We start from the raw sequence: 22,885 nt of genomic DNA, 5'->3' as shown, positions 1-22,885 counted from the left end.
GCCCACAAGCCACAACTACTGAAGCCCCTGCGCCTAGACCCTGTGCTCCGCAACAAGAGACGCCACTGCTATGAGAAGACAGCGCACTGCAACGAAGAGTAACCCTCTTGCCGCAGCTAGAGAAAAGCCCGCATGCAGCAATGAAGACCCAACACAGCCAAAAAAAAAAGTAAAGGAGACTTTTGAAAGTTGTTAAAATTACCTTCATATTTTCTCTTGGAATCCTCTTGGTTTGGTAGTTTACTGATACAGTGAGAACTTGCATGGATTATTTCAATCGATTTTTCTTCATGACCAATGTTTCCTCTTGTCTTTTTACCCTATAATTTAGAAAAGTGGCAAAAACATATTTTTGGCAGTAATTTTAAATTGTGTTTTATTTAATGAATACAAATACTTTTTGTATAGAACAAGTGAGTAAAGCTTATTTTTGTAAAGATATGTTTAATTAGACACTGCAAGAATTCAAATTTGCTGTACCTTAGTTGTCAAAGATGGAACATCTTCCGATATTTGGGTTTCCTGGTGTCGCATACTTGTAAGTGAAACACTTTTCCTTTCTGCTTGTACTGACTTTGTTGAAGAAACTACAGAACAGGTGTATTATATGTAAGAAACATATTTTACATTTGGAAGCAATACTGACTTTAAGTGTAAAATAACAACTGAAGTTTGTAATGTAATTATAAAACAAAGTATAGTAGATGTTTTCTAAAGATTTTCAGTAAATGTATAACGTTTGCCAGTTTCACTTTTTGCCCTAGCATCTCGCCTGTTTTGTCTTATTTTGGGCCCCAGAGGTTATGGCGATCACAGTGGTAAAGTACCAAAGAAGCAGGCGTTAGGATGGGTCGGCATTGCCATTGGAGGACACGGCTGTCCCTGCTGGCAGAAGGGATTCAGAACCGTAGCTGTGCAGAGAGGGTGCGCCATCGTGTCTCCTGTGTCAGAGCTCTTGGTTGTCGATGGTTGGATTGCCCACGCTAAAGTGCACGAACGCTAAACCTAGTAGTCACTTTCCTTGAAGTGTTATCCCATTTAAATGACCCCACGTTTGATTTTATCATCTTCTCTGCTGGCTGTTGTTCTGGATTATAAACCAAAAGCAAACAAAGGCAGGCAAGGAAATCTGAGGTTGTTGCCTTGAAAAGTAAACACATAGTTACTTGTAGCAAAATGAGAGGCAAGTGTTCCTATTGTGCCTCTTCTGAGCAGAATCTTACGCTGGGAGACCTTGCGGGGGAGGGAATAAGTACATCCTGTCTTAAAGGAAAAGATACTACTCAGCAATAAAAAGGTACAAACTAGTGATAGTAGCACAGCACAGATGCGTCTCAAAAACATGCTGGCCAAGAGAAGCCAGACAGCAAAGAGGACCTGCTGTACAATCCCACTCATGAAATTCTACAACAGGCAAACTGAGCTATTGTGACCGAGGAAATCCGAGGTTGTCTTGGGCTGGGGCTGGGGGACCCCTGACTGCCAGGGGCATGAGGGGGCACCTCCTGAGGAGATGGGTGGGTGTTCTAAATCTTGAGGGAGGTTGGTGGTTACATGGGTATAAGCACTTGTCAAAACCCATGGAATTGCACGCTTAAAACGGGTGCATCGTATTGGGGTAAACTGTACCTAAATAAAGTTAACCTTAAGAATCCACACAGTGGCTAACAGATCTACCTAGAAAGTCCAGTATTTGGCAGACGTTTTGCATCAAGTTGAAAGTTACCATCTCATTCACCCGAGTAGGGACATAAAAGACTGAGTGGAGGATGGGAACACGGGAAAGCCTCTCTATTCTCTTCTAGCTGTTTCAACCATGTCACAGTTTTGTTATTCTAGAATCACAAAATGTGTCTCAATGCTTAACAAAACAAATTTTTAAAATGTCTGTTATCTTGGTGATATAAGTTAGAAAATCTGACTAGATACTTCAAAATAGATTTCGAGCAAAAATAATTAAAACATACTTTACCTTTTGGATAATCTTCTTTGTCACGTAAATTTCTAAGTATCTGGTTAGTATAGATGTTTCTAATTTCCAGCTCTCGACCCTTCTCCTAAAGAGAACCACAATACCAATATTTCTATAATTGTTTGCTTTTATCAACCTTGATTTCTTGTAAAAAAAACAATTTAAAGTGAGCTCAGTGTTCTTTGGATAAAATCTATAGGTTCCAGCAGAAACAGAAATGGGCCATATCATTATATATCATTCCCGACATCAAAAAGCACTAGCTTTAAAAAAAAAAAAAAACAAAAACACTAGCTTTTTAACAGAGTAACAAACCGTTGTGAGTGGACAATATATATTTTTTAAATTAATTAATTAATTAATTTTTGGCGGCATTGGGTCTTCGTTGCTGCGCACAGGCTTTCTCTAGTTGCAGCGAGCGGAGGCTACTCTTTGTTGTGGTGCGCGGGCTTCTCACCGCGGTGGCTTCTCTTGTTGCGGAGTGCGGGCTCTAGGCACGTGGGCTTCAGTAGTTGTGGCTCGCGGGCTCTAGAGCGCAGGCTCAGTAGTTGTGGCACACGGGCTTAGCTGCTCTGCGGCATGTGGGATCTTCCCGGACCAGGGCTCGAACCCGTGTCCCCTGCATTGGCAGGCGGATTCTTAACCACTGAGCCACCAGGGAAGCCCCAGTTTTGAATTGGGTTATTTGTTTTTTGGTTGTTGAGTTTTTCCTCACAGTCTCTTTTATTCTATAAGTTCCCACCCTCATCTCTTTTATTTGTTTCACATTGATATTTATTTGTTGTGGAAACAGGGTAGTTTGTGCTATAGTTTGCCACAGTCTGATGTTGCTGATCGCATCCCTGAGGCGTTGCTTATCATGTTCCCCTGCTACCATATTTCTCTTAAATGGGTTGTTAGAGCTAAATGTTTAATCATATCTAGGTATGTTTTTTCTGGCAACAGTACTCCTTAGGTGGAGGTGTGTACGTCTGTCAGGAAGTGCATAGCATTGGATGGTTTCCCTTTGTGGCGATCATTGCTCAGATCCACTATTTCATTAGAAGCTCCAAAATAGTGATATTCTCATCCTTTCATTCCTTCTTCATTATTGATGGAAATGCCTTTACAAGGAAGGTCTTCCCTTCTCACAAGTTATTTGGTTACTCTGAGTATAGGAAAGGTAAAAGTAATTGTTTCTTTTCCTTTATTTACCAGTTTTTGAAATAGTGTGCTGGTTCCCTAGCATCCTCTAAAGGTGACTGAGTAATCACTGAGGTGTTTTGTTTTGTAAATATCCTTATGAACTTTCTGATTTCTGTATATTTGCTAAGTTTCAATCCACACAGTTATCTTTACTGATCCTAAATTGCCCCATCTTTGGCCAGTAAGAACCATCTTTGGCTCCTGAATCTCTTTGACATTACCCTAATGGTTCTTTGTAGTTTCCTTGCTTCTCTATATGTCCCAGGCTCACGTAGTATAGTTCATGCTCCAGACCTAGAATTTTTTTAAGGTGCCTTAGTTCTTTTTAGTGGGTTATGGATTTTGAAGATGATAGTATGTCATTAGGGGTATTCATTGTTAGTGAGTGGGTCACATTAGGAAATATGTATTTATTTTTAAAGATTAAAATGTATCAAAAATCATACCTTCACTTCAATTCACAATCAGGACTACAGGATTTTTATTTGACCTTATCTTACTTGTGTATTTTCTTTCTTCCATCTCCCAAATCCCAGTTCTCAATGACACCAACATAGTTCATTATGTGCTTTATCCCATAAGATACATACAACAGTCTCAAAATAACCGTACCAACTCTGTCATCAAGAGTGTATTTCACTAGGCATATGCAGTGAAATTGATGTGTTTTAAGTCTCTTGGAATGGTGTCTCTCTGTGACATTATGCCTACACTGGAATACACAGTGGGCTCTTTTTTTTTTTCATTTTACTCTGGATTTTTAGGGAACGTTTTTTGATTTTTTTTTTTACATTTCATTCTGCTTCATAATTACACAAAATATTTCCTAAGTCAAATCTACCAAAAAGATATTCAAGGAAATCTAGGTTCTATAGCTGTCCCTTCTACTCTATTTTTTCCCCCATTTCCACTATTATCCTACTATACTTTTTTCAAAATAGAAGCAAATTTGTAGATGTATTTGTATTGTCTCCTTTCCTTACATGATGGCATACTACACACTTCCCTCTGCCTTCCTTTTTTCACTTATCAATATATCCTGGCGATTACTCCATATTACAACATAAAGAACCCTCATGCCATTTTACAGATGCACAGAAATCCATTGCGTATATTTACTTTTCTTTTTAAAATAAATTTGGATGTTACTGAATATAGAATTTTGTATCTTTCTTTTCATTAAGCATTTCATTAATTATTAAGCTTTTCTCCTGTCAGAATTGTTTTTTAATGACTGTATAGTATATATGTGCACATGGCTGCATATGAAAGCACAAACTTTATTTTAAAATTCCCTGATTGTGTCTCCATATGTGTGTATGTTTGCTTTGACCAGTGGATCTTGAAGCCTCTTCTGTTAGACTTCTAAGGTAGTTCCTATAGCCACGCCCATTTTCTGGCACATTCTTCTCTCTGAAGTTTCCTGAGGCTCCAGAGGAGAATGAAACAGAACTCTTTTCCCTGCTTTACAAAGGGAGAGTTTACATCCAACTTTCTTCCCTGTCTCTGAGTGCTCTCAAGGCTCCTGGGAAACCTGTATTTCCTATTTGACATAAAAGCTAAAGATTCTTGTCTTAAAGAATCATGCTTAAGATTTACTAACTGAGGCTTGAACGACCTATATTTCTTAAGTATTGTATCTAGCTTTTCCAACTTGTTGCACATTTTAGAAATCTTGAAGGCAGAAAGAACAAAAGTCTGAAAAGTACATTTTTTAAAATTTTTTTTTCTTTTGGCTGCACTGCACAGCTTGTGGGATCTTAGTTCCCCAACCAGGGATGGAACCTGGGCCTCGGCAGTGAAAGTACTGAGTCTTAACCACTGGACCGCCAGGGAACTCCCCAAAGAAAATATTTCTAATTCTCACTTTTAGGGCAGATTTTTAAAAAATTGAAGTATAGTTGCTGTACAATATTATGTTACAGGTGTATGGTATAGTGATTCACAATTTTTAAGGGTTAAACTCCATTTATAGTTATTATAAAATATTGGCTATATTCCCTGTGTTGTACAATACATGCTTGTAGCTTATTTTATACCTAATAATTTGGACCTCTTACTCCTCTACCCCTATATTGCCCCTCCCCCTTCCCTCTCCCCACTGGTAACCACTAGTTTGTTCTATCTGTGAGTCTGCTTCTTTTTTGTTATATTCACTAGTTTGTTGTATTTTTTAGATTCCACAAATAAGTGATGTCATACAGTATTTGTCTTTCTCTGTCTGACTTTTCACTTAGCATAATACTCTCCAAGTGAGGGCACATTTTAAAAGACAGTTTTGTAAGCATATTTGCAAGTGAGGCCTTAAAATGAATTTATGTATCTATAAAGTAGATAAGCAACAAGGATTTATTGTACAACACGGAGAACAATATTCAATATCTTGTAATAAACGATAACAGAAAATAACCTGAAAAAAATATAACTGCATCACTTTGCTGTACACCCGAAACTAACACAATATTGTAAATCAACTATACTTCAATAGAAAAAATGAAAAAATGAATTTATGGGCTACAAAAATTACTCTAAATATTTTAATGTTATAAGGGAATTTTTTAAATAGAAAAACTTATTTTGGGTTCCGCTAAAATGTTCACAAAGTACAATATTACTTCATGTGATGAGATAAAAATGATAATAAGTCTTATGAATGAATAGACAAGAGTTTTAATTTTTCTAATTACATATTCACCAGGCTGTTAACTGATTCTCATAATTTCAGATCCTCTGTTCATATGGTTGTAGGGAAAAATGTTAATTTGAGAAAGCTGTACTTGAAGTTAAGTAATTCAAAGATACATTAGGCATAAATAGCTCTGATAGTTTGGAAAGCAGCATTTCACAAATTTGGTTCCATTTTGCTTTAAAAGAAGTACCTTAAGTTTTTGTTGAAGGTGTTTTATTTCCAGTTGCAGAGTCTTTGTAGCTGCTTGAGCTGCTAAGGTCTTCTGGTTCTCAAAGGCCAACTGCCGAGTAAAGGCTTTATTGTTCAGCCTCAGTTGTTTCTCCAAGCTCTGAAAATAGTATATATTTCAACTCTCTGGAACCAGTGTAGTATTATAAAATACTTTGACTGTAATGGAACTAATTACATTTATGAAAAGTGCAAAATTTTAATACAATTTTAGTGGATGGTTTGTCTAGAGGACACATATTAGAACTAAATATTACCACACACACAAAAAGCCAAAAAATTCCAGATCCCAACTCTAGGGAATAAATATCATGTTTCCAGCCTAATGTTTTTTTACACTCTGGAATTTGGTAAAAAAATTTTTTGGAACAGATCTTGAAAAATCAATAAGTAAAATCAACGTTATACTTTACAACTAAACCTAAGCAGTTCTGTTGAAATGAAGGATACCACTAACTTAGCATGGTGCACTCCGTGAAAACCTTTCAAATCTCTCTTGCCAAAGGGTTGACCAGCGTCAGTGCAGACCATCACGCTCGGACTGTGATTCTCAGATAACTGAGACGGGAAGTTACGATGGGGTCTCACAGAGCCACACCACGTGGATGAATTATAAGCCAATGAAACGACTGACTTAGCACAGTAACCATCTATAAATACGAAGGACTCACTGTTGCATATTTGCCTTCTCTGTGGAATGAGAACTGTTTTACTGGAGAACTGTTTGAGCGGGTCTTTGACAGGAACTTGGCCAAAAGGCCTTTTCTTTCCTTCTTTTCCATAAAGTGTGGTTTCCCTCGTTACAACATTAATACTTTCTCATTAAAGTGGAAAATATGGTAAGCTAATAGGGCGAAATAATCGCTAAAAATCCCATTTCCTAACATATTAACATTAAAAAAAATACCAACATGTTTTGGCCCACAAACTTTTTCTCCCACCAAATGCCCTACAACCAAATGAAATTTCCCATACAACCAAGTGCCTCCGATAAGAAAATAGCTAATTAGTTCTCAAATTCTTTTTGGTTTTGGTTGTAGTATAAAAACATGAGCTACTTAAACATGTTTGTGTAAAACATATGTAGATGAGATACAAATACATTTACTTTCACATGACAGACAGATGCTAAGAGGGATCCAATCCTACCCGAAAGGCCAAACTTTAGAAGTTTGGTACACTATTTACATGAATGAAAAATGAGGTGGCTCATTATTTCCTGTAGCTTCCATATCCATTTTATGTGAAAAAGTTCTCTTTGAAAATAGAGGAGGGTTTCACCAAAAAAGAAATAACAGAAAAAACAGTGGCTGAAATGAACTTGATATCTTATTATTATTTCAAGATCATTGAAAATACTTGTCTCTCACCTTTAGGGAATTAAACAGTAAATCACTTCCATTTGTGTTTATGTCCATAGAGACCAAAACTACCTAATGTAAAATAGGCAGAATTCTCAATATGATCAGAGTGTTCTCCCAAATCATCCCTTGTAATGTAATCCCCAGGCTTTTGACCACCATGCACCCTTGAGGATTATCTATCTATTCATTTCTAAAATTATTTAAATTCCCTTTCCCTATCTGTCCCCAGGAATATTACCTGGGGAAATTTTCTATTTCTAGGACATTAGAAATGTCTCGACAGACTGATGAGGGACAGAACAAGGAGGGGGCTGGCGAGGAGATGCACTCAGGGTTTAGGGAAGTAGCCTTTTAAGAAGGCAGTTTGGAGTAGAGGCTTGCTTTCTAGGAGAGGTCTCCCACAACACAGCACAGCACAACCCCCTTCAGCATGTGAACAAACTCCCTTGACCTCAGCAGCTGGACTGCCTGAGAGAACGGTCATTTCCAGATAAATGAGCCCAGCTGTAGCTGAGCAGAACTGCATGGGGCCTTCCCAGGACAGAACCCCTCACCCCACCCCCTGCAGTGTCCTCCACCTGCCTCTGGTCTGTAGAAAAGCTTTATCCTCTTAGGCCTTTCCTGAGTTCCAAAGAGTAAATTTAATCAGAGAAATGAGAAAATGAAGAAAGAAAGGAAAATAGTCAAGAAAGACAAAGTAATAACAGTTTAGCCATTAAACAAAGTAAAGGAACTTTAGTCCCTCCTCAGGGCCTACAGTTAATATTCTGAGCCATGTCCTGTGAGCTGTTCTGTAGATACTGAAACCCTATCAGGTAGAAGAAGTTAACTGCATGCTGCCCACCAGCATGGAGACTGCAGTCGGGTTGGAACCAGAAGGTCGATGATACTGACTCCCGATTACCTCACCACCAACCAATCAGAAGAATGTCCACGAGGTGATCACACAGCCCACGTCCCCCTTCCCTCACCCTGTCTTTAAAAACCTTTCCCTGAAAGCCATCAGGGAGTTTGGGCCTTTTGAGCACTAGCTGCCTGGACTCCTTGCTTGGTGCTCTGCAGTAAACACCTTCCTTCACTACAGCCCAGTGTCAGTAGATTGGCTTTACTGTGCACGGGCGAGCGGACCCGAGTTAGGTTGGGTAACATAGCCACAGGACCTCTCGCTCAGTGGCACAACAGAAGGAGCTGTTTCTCTCTCTCCTGTGCCCCTCCCCTTCCCCTTCCCCTTCCTCACCCCCTCCCCATCAGACACCACCATCCGTGTGCTCTTGCTCAGCACAGCAGCTGGTAGTGCTTCATTCCACAGGCATATATGATGAACGCGCACCCTCTCTCTATGAACTTTGGAAACTTAACGTTTCTAGACCTCTGAAATACAGACCTGTATTTGTCTGTCATTCCCCTCCATTTTTGTTGTAAGAACAGACAGTCTTTGAGTAAGCTCATCCCTCTCTGCAAGATGTTTGTCTTCAGAAAGTTTCTGCAGTGCCTGCAAGGCATCTTTAGTCTTCAACAGCTCGCTGTCTGTTTCTCTAAGTTTCCCAGACACGGCTCTTTCCTTTCCCTGGGATTTCCTGAGTAGCTGCCTTAAAGTTTTTACTTCGTTCTGATGTTTAACCACAATTTGAGGTAGATTATTTTGTGAATTCTCATATTTTCCTATAGCTTTCAAGTGCTTAAGCTGGAGTTGTTTCAGAAATTGGTTTTCTGCGACGGTGGCCTCCAGCTTGCGGTGTAGATCGGCTAATTCATTTTTCAGTTCTTTAATCTTGTGAAGCCTTGCTGAGAGTATGCGGTGAGTTACGGCATCTCGTCTCTGGGCAGCCACATTGATCTGAGAATGTAAAAATGGTGCATTCCAGTTGTGCTTTTTCTCCACCGCGATCTCCTTCTGGCCTGTGGAAGCAGATAATCCAGTTTGTTACTAGTAATGTGTATATAGGTATGTAGATATGTAAATATACAGGCGTGTGTAATGCCCCCCGCCCCCTGCCCTCACACATATGCATACACACATGCCAACTAGAAGGGGAAGGAACTAACACTGAATGAACACCCATGCTTTAGGCTGGGTACTTTATGTTTAGGTATCCCATTTAATACAATCCTTTAACGTCAGTAGTAGTCTATTTTAGAGCTGGAGATTATAAGTCATTTTTCAAAGGTTACATAACCACAGAGTGACATAAAATGAACTGAAAACCAGGTCTTCTCTGACTCTAAAACCTGTACTTATTTCTATCATAAAAGGTTTACTGAAAATCATAATACTCGATAACATTTACTAAGGGTTTACCATATGTGAAGCATTGAATTAAATGCTTTATGTAGATTATCTGACGTAATTCTTCCAACAAAACGTTACAAGGCAATCACAGTGTAACATTAGAGCCTAATGTTATATATATGATGATCTCATATATTTAAAAAGAACCTTAAAAAGCCATTAAACTGCTTAGAGTATTCATATAAGGATTCCATCTCTCAATAAACCCAACACAACCAGTTTTTCCTGTTACTTTTGGGTGAGCACTAAATTAACCAGTTAGATGGTTTGCATTTGGGAGTCTGTTTTGAACAAAAAGCATCTAAATGATATTACACGAAGCTTATGTAACCGAATTCGAGTATGTCAAATGTATGTGTAACCTCATTGTATTATTATCCCATTTTAAAGATGAAAAAACTGTGCTGAGTGATGTCATTTATCAATGGGCACACAGCTGGTAAGTGGTGAGACAGACTCACGTCTATGTACCTTTGTCACTGCCCCATATGTATTGTATGTGCATCTGTATGATATTCATATGTGCATCTGTGTATGTAACTATATGTGTGTGTGCATGTGCACATATTAGTATATCTATACTCTGAGAAAGAAAGAGATTGAAACTGGATTCTAGAATCTGAAAAAAATATTGTCCTCATCGTGGAGAGAGAAAGGCTCTTAGTGGCCAGTGTCATTGGAGTCCTAACCCTAAGCTATTGGCCGAGTGTGGACACATCATCTGAGACATGGCTTATTAGCATGTTTGGTCTAGGTGGTGGGAAAGGCATTTCTGCCTGTGATGGAAACAATGAGTCAACAGAAACAGAAGATGCTTTCTGAGGATAAAGCATGTGAATCTTGAGCATGACAGACCACACAGATTTCACAATGATCACAGGATCAGTATCAAATCAATAACCAATGGACTGTCTTTACAACTATGCCTCCAGAGGTTTTTATTTTCCCACTGGGAACAATGTAGTAGGGGCTATGGTTGAATACTTGAGTATCTTGGAATAGACTTTTGAACACACTGAAAACTGGGAAGCAGAGGTCAGACTCTTAAGACACCTACTAGAAGGCCAGAGAAGGGTGTCTGTGGTTGTATCAGGCCGGATACTCTAATACCTTGGGCACTGGCTGGGGGAGTTCTAGACCCAGGCAGTGTGGATCAGGCTGGATGAAAACAGGGGTGGCTGAGGGCTCTCAGGCTCCACACCATGTCCGGCATGATTGAACTTGACCCCAACTTGTAATGCCTTCCAGCTCTTGGGTGGTGTGACCGTGGAGGAGAAAGAGATTCTCCTGAGCCTGGAGGGATGAGGGGTGGTGGGTTCCGTGGGCACTGGAGGCTTGTGTCCCCACCTCATGCTGGACTCGAGTGATGGGAGGGCAGAGTCAGCATGAGTGGGGACTAAACCCCACGGGCATGGGGCACTGGCCAAGGCCCCAGGTCGAGATGTGCACCGAGGGCCTGGGTGCTTCGAAAACAGGAGGTGTCAGCCTTTTAAGGATCACATGGGCCTGGACAAGAAACAGACGTGATGAAAATGGAAGGGCCAGAGACCCTTCCCCAAACGTCCTTGTCTGTGTAAGGCCCCCCATACGCCCTTCATTCCCCGAACATAACTGAGATTCAGTGTCTTACCTACCCTAGTGGGTGCGTGTGAGAGAATGAACCAGACTGTTTTGCTTCAGGAAGGTAAATATCCCACTTGCATTGGAGTGATGTAGAATGAATCCATACTATATATGTCATGCATGCTTGTATAATAATAAAGGTTAGGAAACTTGAAATAGGGTTTAATCCTTAAAGATTTATATCTCATTATCCTAACCTATACGTAAGAATGGTAAAGCTTACAATTTCTGTCCCATTTCACACAATAAGGCAGATTTAGCTGAATGATTTAGCTATTCTTAAGATAACTAATTGTTAAACCACTAAGCTAAAACACTTAATTCACCAAAAACATGTACATTTAAGTCCACGTTAGCCAAAAAGGGACTCTTCTCATTGCTTAAGAGTAGGCATGCTTCCTACTACAAAGAGTGAACTGTGTTCTTTTGAATAGACCTAAGGACAGCCGCGCACTCGCCTCTTCACCGGCTCCAGCCCGTCCATTTCCCCAGGTGCATATCCTCATCCTCAGCCCCGCCTTTTTTTGTGTGTGTGTGCGGTACGCGGGCCTCTCACTGCTGCGGCCTCTCCCGTTGCGGAGCACAGGCTCCGGACGCGCAGGCTCAGCGGCCATGGCTCATGGGCCCAGCCGCTCTGCGGCATGTGGGATCTTCCCGGACCGGGGCACGCACCCCTGTCCCCTGCATCAGCAGGCGGACTCTCAACCACTGCGCCAACAGGGAAGCCCCTGCCCCTCCTTTTAAAAGCACGATTGTCCTCCTGTCTCACTGCTGTACCCATGCTGTCTCTTCACCCGTTTTCCCTGGCCCCGTCGTAGCCCCGTCTCCTGGTCACTTTCCTCTTTGGTCTCTCGGTCCCATTCTGTTCGCGAAGTCGTCCACACCCTCAGTCTGGTTCTGGTCCTTAGCCTGAGCCACGTCCCTGCTGGCGCTGGCTCTGTCCTCTGCCAGGTTCTCTCTGTCTTCCAGGTCACCTTAAAAGACGTAGCTCACTCCCTTCAAGGACCAGGGTAAGAAGAGGTTCAAAGGCAGGCCTTTCCCTTTCCTGTTCTCCAGAGCCCTGGCATTAGTGTTGGAGAGGGCATCCCCTCAACCCCACCGCAGGGCTTCCACCTTCCCCCGACTAAAGACAACAGGGCAAAAGCTGTCCAGAGCAATTGAATGCAGTAGAATAACTGTTTTCTGTATACCAGTTTTGGAATGACTATCACATAGTTTAGCACTGTATTGACAAAACACATCAAGGAGGGATATATAATTGAAGGAATTCTGAAAGTACATTTTTCTACAAAAGGAAGAAAAATCAAATTATAGGAATATATTGTTCGCTATTTACATTGATTTAAATAAATCTCCAATATCTGACCAGAGCAAATATCCTATCATACTGAAGTCCTCTTTTTATCCCTATAATTTTTCTCTATGAAATGTTTTTCTGCTATAAAATTTGCTTTTCTAAGATGGGAATTGAAAATAATCTCTGACGTTACTATTCTTGAGTGAATTCTGGGTCTGTAGTGGTGGTTCCTGATCCAGTGTTACCAGCCCCTGAGGGTCAGAGGTCTACTTTTATATATAAGAAAGCTGAACAGAAATTGAACCTTCACTGGAGAATGGACTGCACTGGCTAAAACGTAACGCCTTTTTGCTTAGAATTACATTAACCCAGCATTAATTCATCAATTACTTGCTGATTAAATTTTTTTGGCAAACACTTGCAAAACATGAGCTGGGAGAGAACAAAAGAATAAAAGAATAAACCAAGAGACACTTTTATCATTCTGTGACAAAGCTTGATGTTACAATGAGTGTTTTAAGGTCATCATACACCAGTACGAGGATCCTCAGGGACATATAATTTGGGTTAATGATGCAGCCAAGATTTGCTTAAAATAATTTCAGAGTATTTATACACGAAAGCGTACCCAAGGGAGAGCAAGCCCTCACTCGGATCATGGAATTTAGGTTCTAGTCCCCTGTGAAGTGACAGTTCATTTAGGCTGCTCCCAATTTATGAACAGGTATCTTGCATAAAGGACACAATAAATATTTGTGGAATAAATAAATGAGGAATCAGTTTTTAAAAGTCAAATTATAAGGTGCTTAGAACTCAAAATACAGTTCGTTTCTTGTAGAAATGGTTTTATAAATGCTAACTGCATTCTCACGCAGTCCCACAAAAGCCCAGACTCCATGTAAGATGTGGTATATCGTTTGAGGATTTCTTGTCATAAACCCCTGGGGCCAAACTGTTTCTGAATTTTGGGGGGTTTATTCTTCGTGATGCATATATAGTATTTTCCAAAGTACGCCCAGTAGGGCTGGGGACATCACACTTTGTTTTTGTAATGAATATTTTTGTAGTGAAATTTATATGATTATATTTTGCACAAAGTGAAATAAATAAAGATGAATCTCATGTCAGTTCAAATCAGGTTTTTGTTGCCAAATCAGTGTTGGTGCCAAAGATATAAAAAATGTTTGGTTTTCAGAGTTCCGTAAATTTCAAATGTGGCTGAGGGAGTATGACTGTAGAGCCTGTCCATGATGTATGTGCTGTTGTGATTATATCTACAAATGCCCGAACAGACTTCCCATGACAGAGTCTTCTGCCCTGGGCCTTGCCAGGATGTGCGGAACTCCCACCTCTCCAGAGAAAGGGCTGTTAACCTTCCAAGAATCTGGATGAAAACAATGGGTCCTTCTCCCTAGAAAGTTCACAAATGCAAATAAATACACACAAAAATGCAAAGGATTCCCTGGGGTTTGCAGATGTGGGTCTTAGACGAAGAATCCCTGCTCTACAGCTGGGAAGAAGGGCAATTGAAGATTCTAGATCTTCACTGGGGGTCCTAGGCACAGCTGGTCATGGCAGGCTGGGGATGGGAGGCAGGTACTGGGTAAATGTGACACTACATGTGCTCCAGTTAGAGTAGGCTCTTAATTATTTTCCAGCTACTGACTGGGCAGTTCTGATGGTCACAGTGGAAAAAGAGTTCCAGCTATTTCTACATAGGGAATATTTATAAGCCTAGGATTGCCTGTCTGGGAATAATAACTGCCTGGGCAGGGGGCGGGGGGTGAAGAGGTCTAGGATGTTGCAAAGCTAATCCCAATTCAGACAGTTAGGAGCTGATGGAGTACTTTTAAAACCCACAAGGAAATGACATTATTAACAGCCTCTTGAACCATCCTTGTTTCTAAAGAGCATCTTTGCCAATATGCCTCACCGGATGCGAAGACCATCTTCCCGGGGTGCTGAGAGAGATATTTACATTTCATTGGTGATTGAAACCTTGATTCTTCAGCTGAGATGAAAGGCAAGAGGCCAGTGAATTCCAAGTACTGTGGTATTCTGTAACAAGTCCACCTGTTAACTAAAAACCGCAAGAGGGCTAGGCTTTATGTTTTAAGCCTAACTTTCTGTTATTTTGTAATGATCCTTAATTTCTCTATTTCCCATTCCTTCTATAAAAATTCACTTATAATGTGTATGATTTACAATCTGGAAAAACAATAAAACTGAATATGGACCACTTCAGATAGTAGTGCATTAAATAATAATGTCATTATAACCAGAAATTTGGTCTTGGTTGGGAAGTTTTGCTTCTTACCTTTAGGTTGGGAGATTTTAGAAACATTATACTTTTTCTTCTCCTTTTTTCCTTTCACTACAGGCTTCTCTAAATAATTCTTTTTAGCCGCGGTTTCTGAGCATTCAGAGAGAAAGTCTTCTGAATAATCGTAGTGAGAACTTGAACTTCTGCAGGAACACTGAGATCTGCTGTAATCAACACTCTTGTCAGAATCGTTGCTGTTCCTGGGAAAACCTGGGCGGCTGCTCTGGCATTTTGCAGACCTCCTGCCGTTTTCTAAGGCCACACTGGGGAAATGTCCATCTAGATTCCTTTCTGTTAGATCAGCCAATGACATAGTAAACAACCTAATAGAAGAAAAGTATTTTTAGATTTATAGCTGTTGACATTGAAATGAACCTGTGCTTTAATATATTTAACTATAAATGAATAATTAGGAATACAAAACAACACATTATTTTGAAGTATTTTCTGGAAAAATTTTCAGTCTGGTTTTTATATTTTTTTTCTACCTAAAATGTAAGACTCCTGAGACTGGACTTTGGGGAGACTATATTCACAGGAAATATAAAGTTCACATCAGGTGACAACAATGACAACAATTTAAAAGTTAGTGAATTACAGTCTCATTCTCTAAGCCTGGCTGTTTTTTTTTTTTTAATTGAAGTATAGTTGACTTACAATGTTGTGTTAGTTTCAGTTGTACAGAAAAGTGATTCAGTCATACATATATATATCTATATATCTATATATCTATATATAGATATATATATATATACATGCTAGAACAAGAAAAGAATGCTCTAAGTTCCCAAACCAGTTCTATTCCCGAATCTTTCTGTAAGAACCGCTTTGAGCTTCCTTAGACTCAGTCTGAACTGTGTTTGGCTCTGGGAAAGGGTGATCAGGCACTGTCTGGAAGATACCAAGGCCTCTCCACTGGTTATCAAGAGGCAGAAGTAGCACCTCACTGTTGTCTACCGGATGCTGAGGGTCACCTAACTGCAGACATTCATTCAGCTGGGAAAACAACCGGGTGATTCCTCCATGTGTAGTCGGTCATTTTTCCTTCCGCAGAGAGTGATAAAGAAGGGAGTTACCACGTACCTTTCTGAGGCTGTCTTTGGAACGCACACAGCGTTGGGGGCAGCTTCTAAGGGCCTCCGCTGACTCCCACTTCCTGGTATAATCCCGTCCCCTCCAGTGTGACTCAGGTATCGCTTCCAAGGTAAAGTAACTAAAGGATTCTGACTTCCTTCTTAATCACCCTCGCTTTTTCTCTCATTTGCTCACATTGATGGAAGCCAATTGCCGTATTGTAAGCTGACCCACGGGGAAGCACACATGGCAGAAAACTGAAGCCTCAGGCCCACAGCCAGGGAGGACCTGAGGCCCTCCGTCGATCGGGCTGCAGGAGCGGAATCCTACCACCAGCCATTCGGGTGAGCTTGGAACTTCTCCCCGAGTCTGGAGGTAACTGCAGCCCCAGCCGACATGCTGAAGCAGCCTTGTGGGACATCCTGAGCCAAAGGACCCAGCTGTGCCCGGATTCCTGACCCACCGGATAAAAAACATTCGTTGTTGTTTTTCCAGCCAGTAGGTGTTCATTTGAGAACGGGAGACAGACTTATAAAACAGCAAACTTCCGTGTGAATCGATCCCAGGAGGTTATGAAACCACAGTGATCTTGCAGAAAAATGGAAGAACGGGATTTTATGCTAAACAACTTAGTTTATTTAGGTTAATAGATGCTTTCTAGAATGTGTATTTACTTAATTTTGAAAAAATCTATATAATACCATATTTTCTCTATCTCTAATCCATTAATTTTAATAAAATCATGATCTTATCAAAGTAGTTTTTTGGAGTGGTGGCCGAACACACTGTTGTTTTCAGCTGTTAAGTTTTGGGGTGATTTGTTACACAGGTGTAGGTCACTCATACACTCAGATGTATCTTCCCAGGGTGGTTCAGTTTCCAAAAGAGTTACTTGGGCTTAACACAAATTATACCTACCAGAGAGAGAGAACATTTTTATTTATTTTTTAATTTATTTGGCTGTGTCAGATCTTAGTTGCGGCTCACAGGCTTAGTTGCCCTGAGGCATGTGGGATCTTAGTTCCCAGGCCAGGGATCAAACCTGCGTCCCATGCATTGAAAGGCGGATTCTTAACCACTGGACCACCAGGGAAGTCCCCCAAGAGAGAACATTTTTAGAATTCTGAAAATCCCAGGACCCAGAACTGTTCTAAAATTTCTACTTATATAATCGGAATATGGGTTTGTTTGGGTTCACCTGTGAGAATTCCATTCTAATTCATGAAACTGATTCTAAGAGTCATCAGCAAGGTAAAACCAAGTTTGATTTTTTTTGTTTTTTTGCGGTACGCGGGCTTCTCACTGCTGTGGCCTCTCCCGTTGCGGAGCACAGGCTCCGGACGCGCAGGCTCAGCGGCCATGGCTCACGGGCCCAGCCGCTCCGCGGCATGTGGGATCTTCCCAGACCGGGGCACGAACCTGCGTCCTCTGCATCGGCAGGCGGACTCTCAACCACTGCGCCACCAGGGAAGCCCCCCAATTTTGATTTTTGGCTATTCCTAGTCAGCATGTACCTTGAAAGCACATATTAAGCAGCTCTCTGGAATATTCAGTCTGTTAAATGGTAGTTTTCTCATTGATCTGTTAAAAATTGATAGAGGGCTAGTATCAGGCCTATAACTACCTTTAAGTTGATTAAATTGTTTTAGAGTATATTTGTATTAATGTAAGTAGGGCTACACCACATTGTTATCAATAAAAAAATGTAAGCAGTCTCCACATATATGGATTTCTGATTATGTGGTGTATTATTTAAAAATCTAGGCTTTAAGCAAACCATCTAATGTTCCTTTTTTTTTTTTGGAACTAAAGAGCCGGGAGAAAGATGACTATTTATTTACTTTTTTTTTTTTTTACATCTTTATTGGAGTATAATTGCTTTACAATGGTGTGTTAGTTTCTGCTTTATAACAAAGTGAATCAGTTATACATGTACATATGTTCCCATATCTCTTCCCTCTTGAGTCTCCCTCCCTCCCACCCTCCATATCCCACCCCTCTAGGTGGTTACAAAGCACCGAGCTGATCTCCCTGTGCTATGCGGCTGCTTCCCACTAGCTATCTATTTTACGTTTGGTAGTGTATATATGTCCATGCCACTCTCTCGCTTTGTCACAGCTTACCCTTCCCCCTCCCCATATCCTCAAGTCTGTTCTCTAGTGGTCTGTGTCTTTATTCCCATCTTGCCCCTAGGTTCTTCATGACATTTTTTTCCCCTTAGATTCCATATATATGTGTTAGCATACGGTACTTGTCTTTCTCTTTCTGACTTACTTCACTCTGTATGACAGACTCTAGGTCCATCCACCTCACTACAAATAACTCAATTTCGTTTCTTTTTATGGCTGAGTAATATTCCATTGTATATACGTGCCACATCTTCTTTATCCATTCATTCGATGATGGACACTTAGGTTGCTTCCATCTCCTGGCTATTGTAAATAGAGCTGCAATGAACATTTTGGTACATGACTCTTTTTGAATTATGGTTTTCTCAGGGTATATGCCCAGTAGTGGGATTGCTGGGTCATATGGTAGTTCTAGTTGTAGTTTTTTAAGGAACCTCCATACTGTTCTCCATAGTGGCTGTACCAATTCACATTCCCACCAGCAGGGCAAGAGTGTTCCCTTTTCTCCACACCGTCTCCAGCATTTATTGTTTCTAGATTTTTTGATGATGGCCATTTTGACTGGTGTGAGATGATATCTCACTGCAGTTTTGATTTGCATTTCTCTAATGATTAATGATGTTGAGCATTCTTTCATGTGTTCGTTGGCACTCTGTATATCTTTGGAGAAATGTCTATTTAGGTCTCCTGCCCATGTTTAATTTGGGTTGTTTGTTTTTTTGATATTGAACTGCATGAGCTGCTTGTAAATTTTGGAGATTAATCCTTTGTCAGTTGCTTCATTTGCAAATATTTTCTCCCATTCTGAGGGTTGTCTTTTGGTCTTGTTTATGGTTTACTTTGCTGTGTAAAAGCTTTTAAATTTCATTAGGTCCCATTTGTTTATTTTTGTTTTTATTTCCATTTCTCTGGGAGGTGGGTCAAAAAGGATCTTCCTGTGATTTATGTCATAGAGTGTTTTGCTTATGTTTTCCTCTAAGAGTTTGATAGTTTCTGGCCTTACATTTAGGTCTTTAATCCATTTTGAGCTTATTTTTGTGTATGGTGTTAGGGAGTGTTCTAATCTCATACTTTTACATGTACCTGTCCAATTTTCCCAGCACCACTTATTGAAGAGGCTGTCCTTTCTCCACTGTACATTCCTGCCTCCTTTATCAAAGATAAGGTGACCATATGTGCGTGGGTTTATCTTTGGGCTTTCTATCCTGTTCCATTGATCTATCTTTCTGTTTTTGTGCCAGTACCATACTGTCTTGATTACTGTAGCTTTGTAGTATAGTCTGAAGTCAGGGAGCCTGATTCCCCCAGCTCCGTTTTTCATTCTCAAGATTGCTTTGGCTATTCGGGGCCTTTTGTGTTTCCATACAAATTGTGAAATTTTTTGTTCTAGTTCTGTGAAAAATGCCAGTGGTAGTTTGATAGGGATTGCATTGAATCTGTAGATTGCTTTGGGTAGTAGAGTCATTTTCACAATGTTGATTCTTCCAATCCAAGAACATGGTATATCTCTCCATCTATATGTATCATCTTTAATTTCTTTCATCAGTGTCTTATAATTTTCTGCATACAAGTCTTTTTTCTCCGTAGGTAGGTTTATTCCTAGATATTTTATTCTTTTTGTTGCAGTGGTAAATGGGAGTATTTTCTTAATTTCACTTTCAGATTTTTCATCACTAGTGTATAGGAAGGCCAGAGATTTCTGTGCATTAATTTTGTATCCTGCTAGTTTACCAAATTCATTGATTAGCTCTAGTAGTTTTCTGGTAGCATCTTCAGGTTTCTCTATATATAGTATCATATCATCTGCAAACAGTGACAGCTTTACTTCTTCTTTTCCGATTTGGATTCTTTTTATTTCCTTAATGTTCCTTTTAATTAATTGATTAATTAATTAATTTAAAATGTTCAGTCAAATGTCATTTATTTAGTGTCTGCCAGGCACTGGGGTTAGGAAAAAGGCAAACTCTGCCTTCAAGGATTTGAAAATAAAGTTAGTAATTATGTAATTAATGCTCACTATATAGTTAGCATACCAGTTTTTGATATCAAATTTATGATAGTGTATAGTTCAAATTTTTGGCACCATATTTTAAACAATTAGTGTTTACAGTATAACAGTGCCCATTTTATTGCACTTGAAACATAATTTCACTATATTGCTATCATTATAGAGTTTATAGTAGTTTCTTTGCTGTTGTGTATGACTCAGGAATACAACCCACAATTAAAAACCTAATGGAAAAATGTGACCCTGTTGATGATATGTTTTTTCTGGAATGCACAGTGGTGAAAAGGGGTGGCTGCTTATAAATACAGTAAGTTTGTATATCACATTCATTTAATTATAGAATGAGAAATGAGAATGTTCAAGATCGAGATATACATCTGAATAATTCTGAATACTACAGTCTTGTGTAGTTGCCTTCAATTCTACTTTTACAACAAGGCGGACCAAAAACTAAACACATGCAAAAATGTTTTAAAATGAATTAATGCGTATCTGCCGTTCTTTACCAAATGTTCTCAACAAAGTTGAGAAATCAACTTTGTGTCCTGAGCGGAGGGTTCTTCACACTGTAATATTTATGAAGTTTCCAGGGTAGTGTTTTCTGACATTCTTTGGTCTATTTCTAAGAAAATAATATATTTCAGGGACGTCCCTGGTGGCTCAGTGGGTTAAGAATCCACCTGCCAATGCAGGGGACTCGGGTTCAAGCCCTCATCTGGGAAGATCCCACATGCCTTGGAGCAACTAAGCCCAGTGTGCCACAACTACTGAGCCTGCGCTCTAGAGCCTGCGAGCCATAACTACTTAGCCTGCGAGCCACAGCTACCGAAGCCCACGTGCCTAGAGCCCGTGCTCCACAACAAGAGAAGCCACTGCAATGGGAAGCCCGCACACCGCAACGAAGAGTAGCCCCCGCTCGCCGCAACTAGAGAAAGCCTGCGTGCAGCAACGAAAACTCAATGCAGCCAAAATTAAATAAATAAACAGATAAATACATTTATATTAAAAAAAGAAACTAATACATTTCAAAAAACCTAGAATGATATTACAAAAGGCAAATGTTAAGAGCTCATCAATAAACATTTATATAATTGGAAATTAAAAGTTTTGAACCAGTATTAATTTATATATATTCATTTGCATATGGATTGCTTTATACTTCACACACTATAAGGCTTTCTCTCTATCGAAGTGAATCAGTTATTGGCAGTTGATTGGGAAATTCCTGGTTGTAGTTATCAAATAGTCCTGCTGAAATAAGATTTGAAGGGGCCACAGCAGAGCAGTGCGTCTCAAAATTTGGGGCACAAAACAAAAGATCGTGTGGTCCACCTGCCTGTTCTTTCTTTCTAATAAAAATTTGAACATGAATAATGAAAGTTTTTGGATTATGTGTTACTTGCCTGAAAGCAGCAGGTACTACTGGTGGGCACTGGATCTTATCTTAGAAGCACTGATATTGATAGACTTTAGTATTATGTACTGAAATGTAACCTTCTGACTCAACAATCTCTCTCACAAATTGTCAGATTCTTGGCTTTTATTACAACCAGAAAATCCTAATTCTTAAAGGTAAATATTCTGTAGTGAAGTTATAGTTAATTTATAGGGACCATTTAGTTTTCAAAAAGTGGTTACGGCTATGTTTACCAACCCAAATTATTGTATGGGTAGGTAACTGTATTCTTAACTGTATTCTCAGTCCTGCTTCGTGGGAAACGGTAGTTTGACTTACAAGTTTTCCCTTTTCTCACCCATTCTCAACACTTCCTATTCTCTTTCCCACTATATTTCCTCTTAGAACATATCACTAGTCTAATTTCATACATATTTTACTTATTCATCTGATTTGTTTCCCGACTTCTCAATTAAATTGTATGCTTCATAATGGCAGTATTTTTGACTGTTTTGTCTACTGCTGTATCCCCTGTGCCTAGAGGAGTTCCTGGGAAATAATGTGTTCAATAAAGATTGACTAAATAAATGAATGTTCAGGGTGCCTCTATGCTTCTTAAGTCCTTTCTCCATATCCATTACTCCTGAAAAACTTCTCACTAGTGCTGACCCAACTCAAGATGCCCTAAATGAATGCTTTCCCAATATGATAAAGAAATATTAATACATATCTCAAACTAAAAACTAATCTCATGCTTAACAGTGAACCATTAATTTACATTGCTGTAAGGATTTAGATAAAGATGTCAACGATCACTTCTGCTAATTAATATTGCTCTGGAGGTACTAGCCAATGAAATTAGACATGAGAAAGAAATAACATATATAAATATTGGAAAAGAAACGGCAAATCATTTATTATGTGCAGGTAACATGATTTTAAACTTATAAAACCCCATACAACAGTATAAAATAAAGGGAATTCAATAAAACTATTGGCTATTAAATGGATATAAAAATCAATCTTTTCTATATGTTAACTGAAATGACTTGGAAAATAGATAAAAAGATCCCACTTACTATATATCAGCTAAAAATTTAGAACATCGGATACAGGTTTAATACAAATAATATGAAAAAAACTTTTAAACTACTGAAAGAAATAAAAGAAGATTTATGCAATTGGAAAGACATATAGTGTTCTTATATAAGAAGGACCAAGGTGATAAAGATGTAAATTCTCCCTAATTTAATGTACATAATGACAGTATTCCTAGTAAAAATGTCAAGAGTAATTTTTTTTGGAAA

The 22,885-nt window shown here is 39.5% G+C and overlaps 1 protein-coding gene across 1 annotated transcript in view; it reads right to left on the bottom strand.

The window, feature by feature from the left end:
• LCA5L (lebercilin LCA5 like) overlaps window positions 1–22,885 on the bottom strand; it is a 40,119-nt gene that overhangs the window by 4,808 nt on the left and 12,426 nt on the right. Inside the window, exons 2-7 of the mRNA XM_060009795.2 lie at window positions 14,966–15,294; window positions 8,823–9,337; window positions 6,037–6,174; window positions 1,973–2,057; window positions 481–587; window positions 203–320 (exon numbers count right to left, since the gene is read on the bottom strand). Coding sequence (XP_059865778.1) covers window positions 203–320; window positions 481–587; window positions 1,973–2,057; window positions 6,037–6,174; window positions 8,823–9,337; window positions 14,966–15,284 — 1,282 coding nt within the window. The 5' untranslated portion in view covers window positions 15,285–15,294. The remainder of the gene's footprint in view (window positions 1–202; window positions 321–480; window positions 588–1,972; window positions 2,058–6,036; window positions 6,175–8,822; window positions 9,338–14,965; window positions 15,295–22,885) is intronic.

This window comes from Delphinus delphis, chromosome 4 (assembly GCF_949987515.2).
Source record: "Delphinus delphis chromosome 4, mDelDel1.2, whole genome shotgun sequence".
NCBI lineage: Eukaryota > Metazoa > Chordata > Mammalia > Artiodactyla > Delphinidae > Delphinus > Delphinus delphis.
Note: the sequence above shows the minus strand (reverse complement) of the source record. Positions and strands in the feature narration are given on the sequence as shown.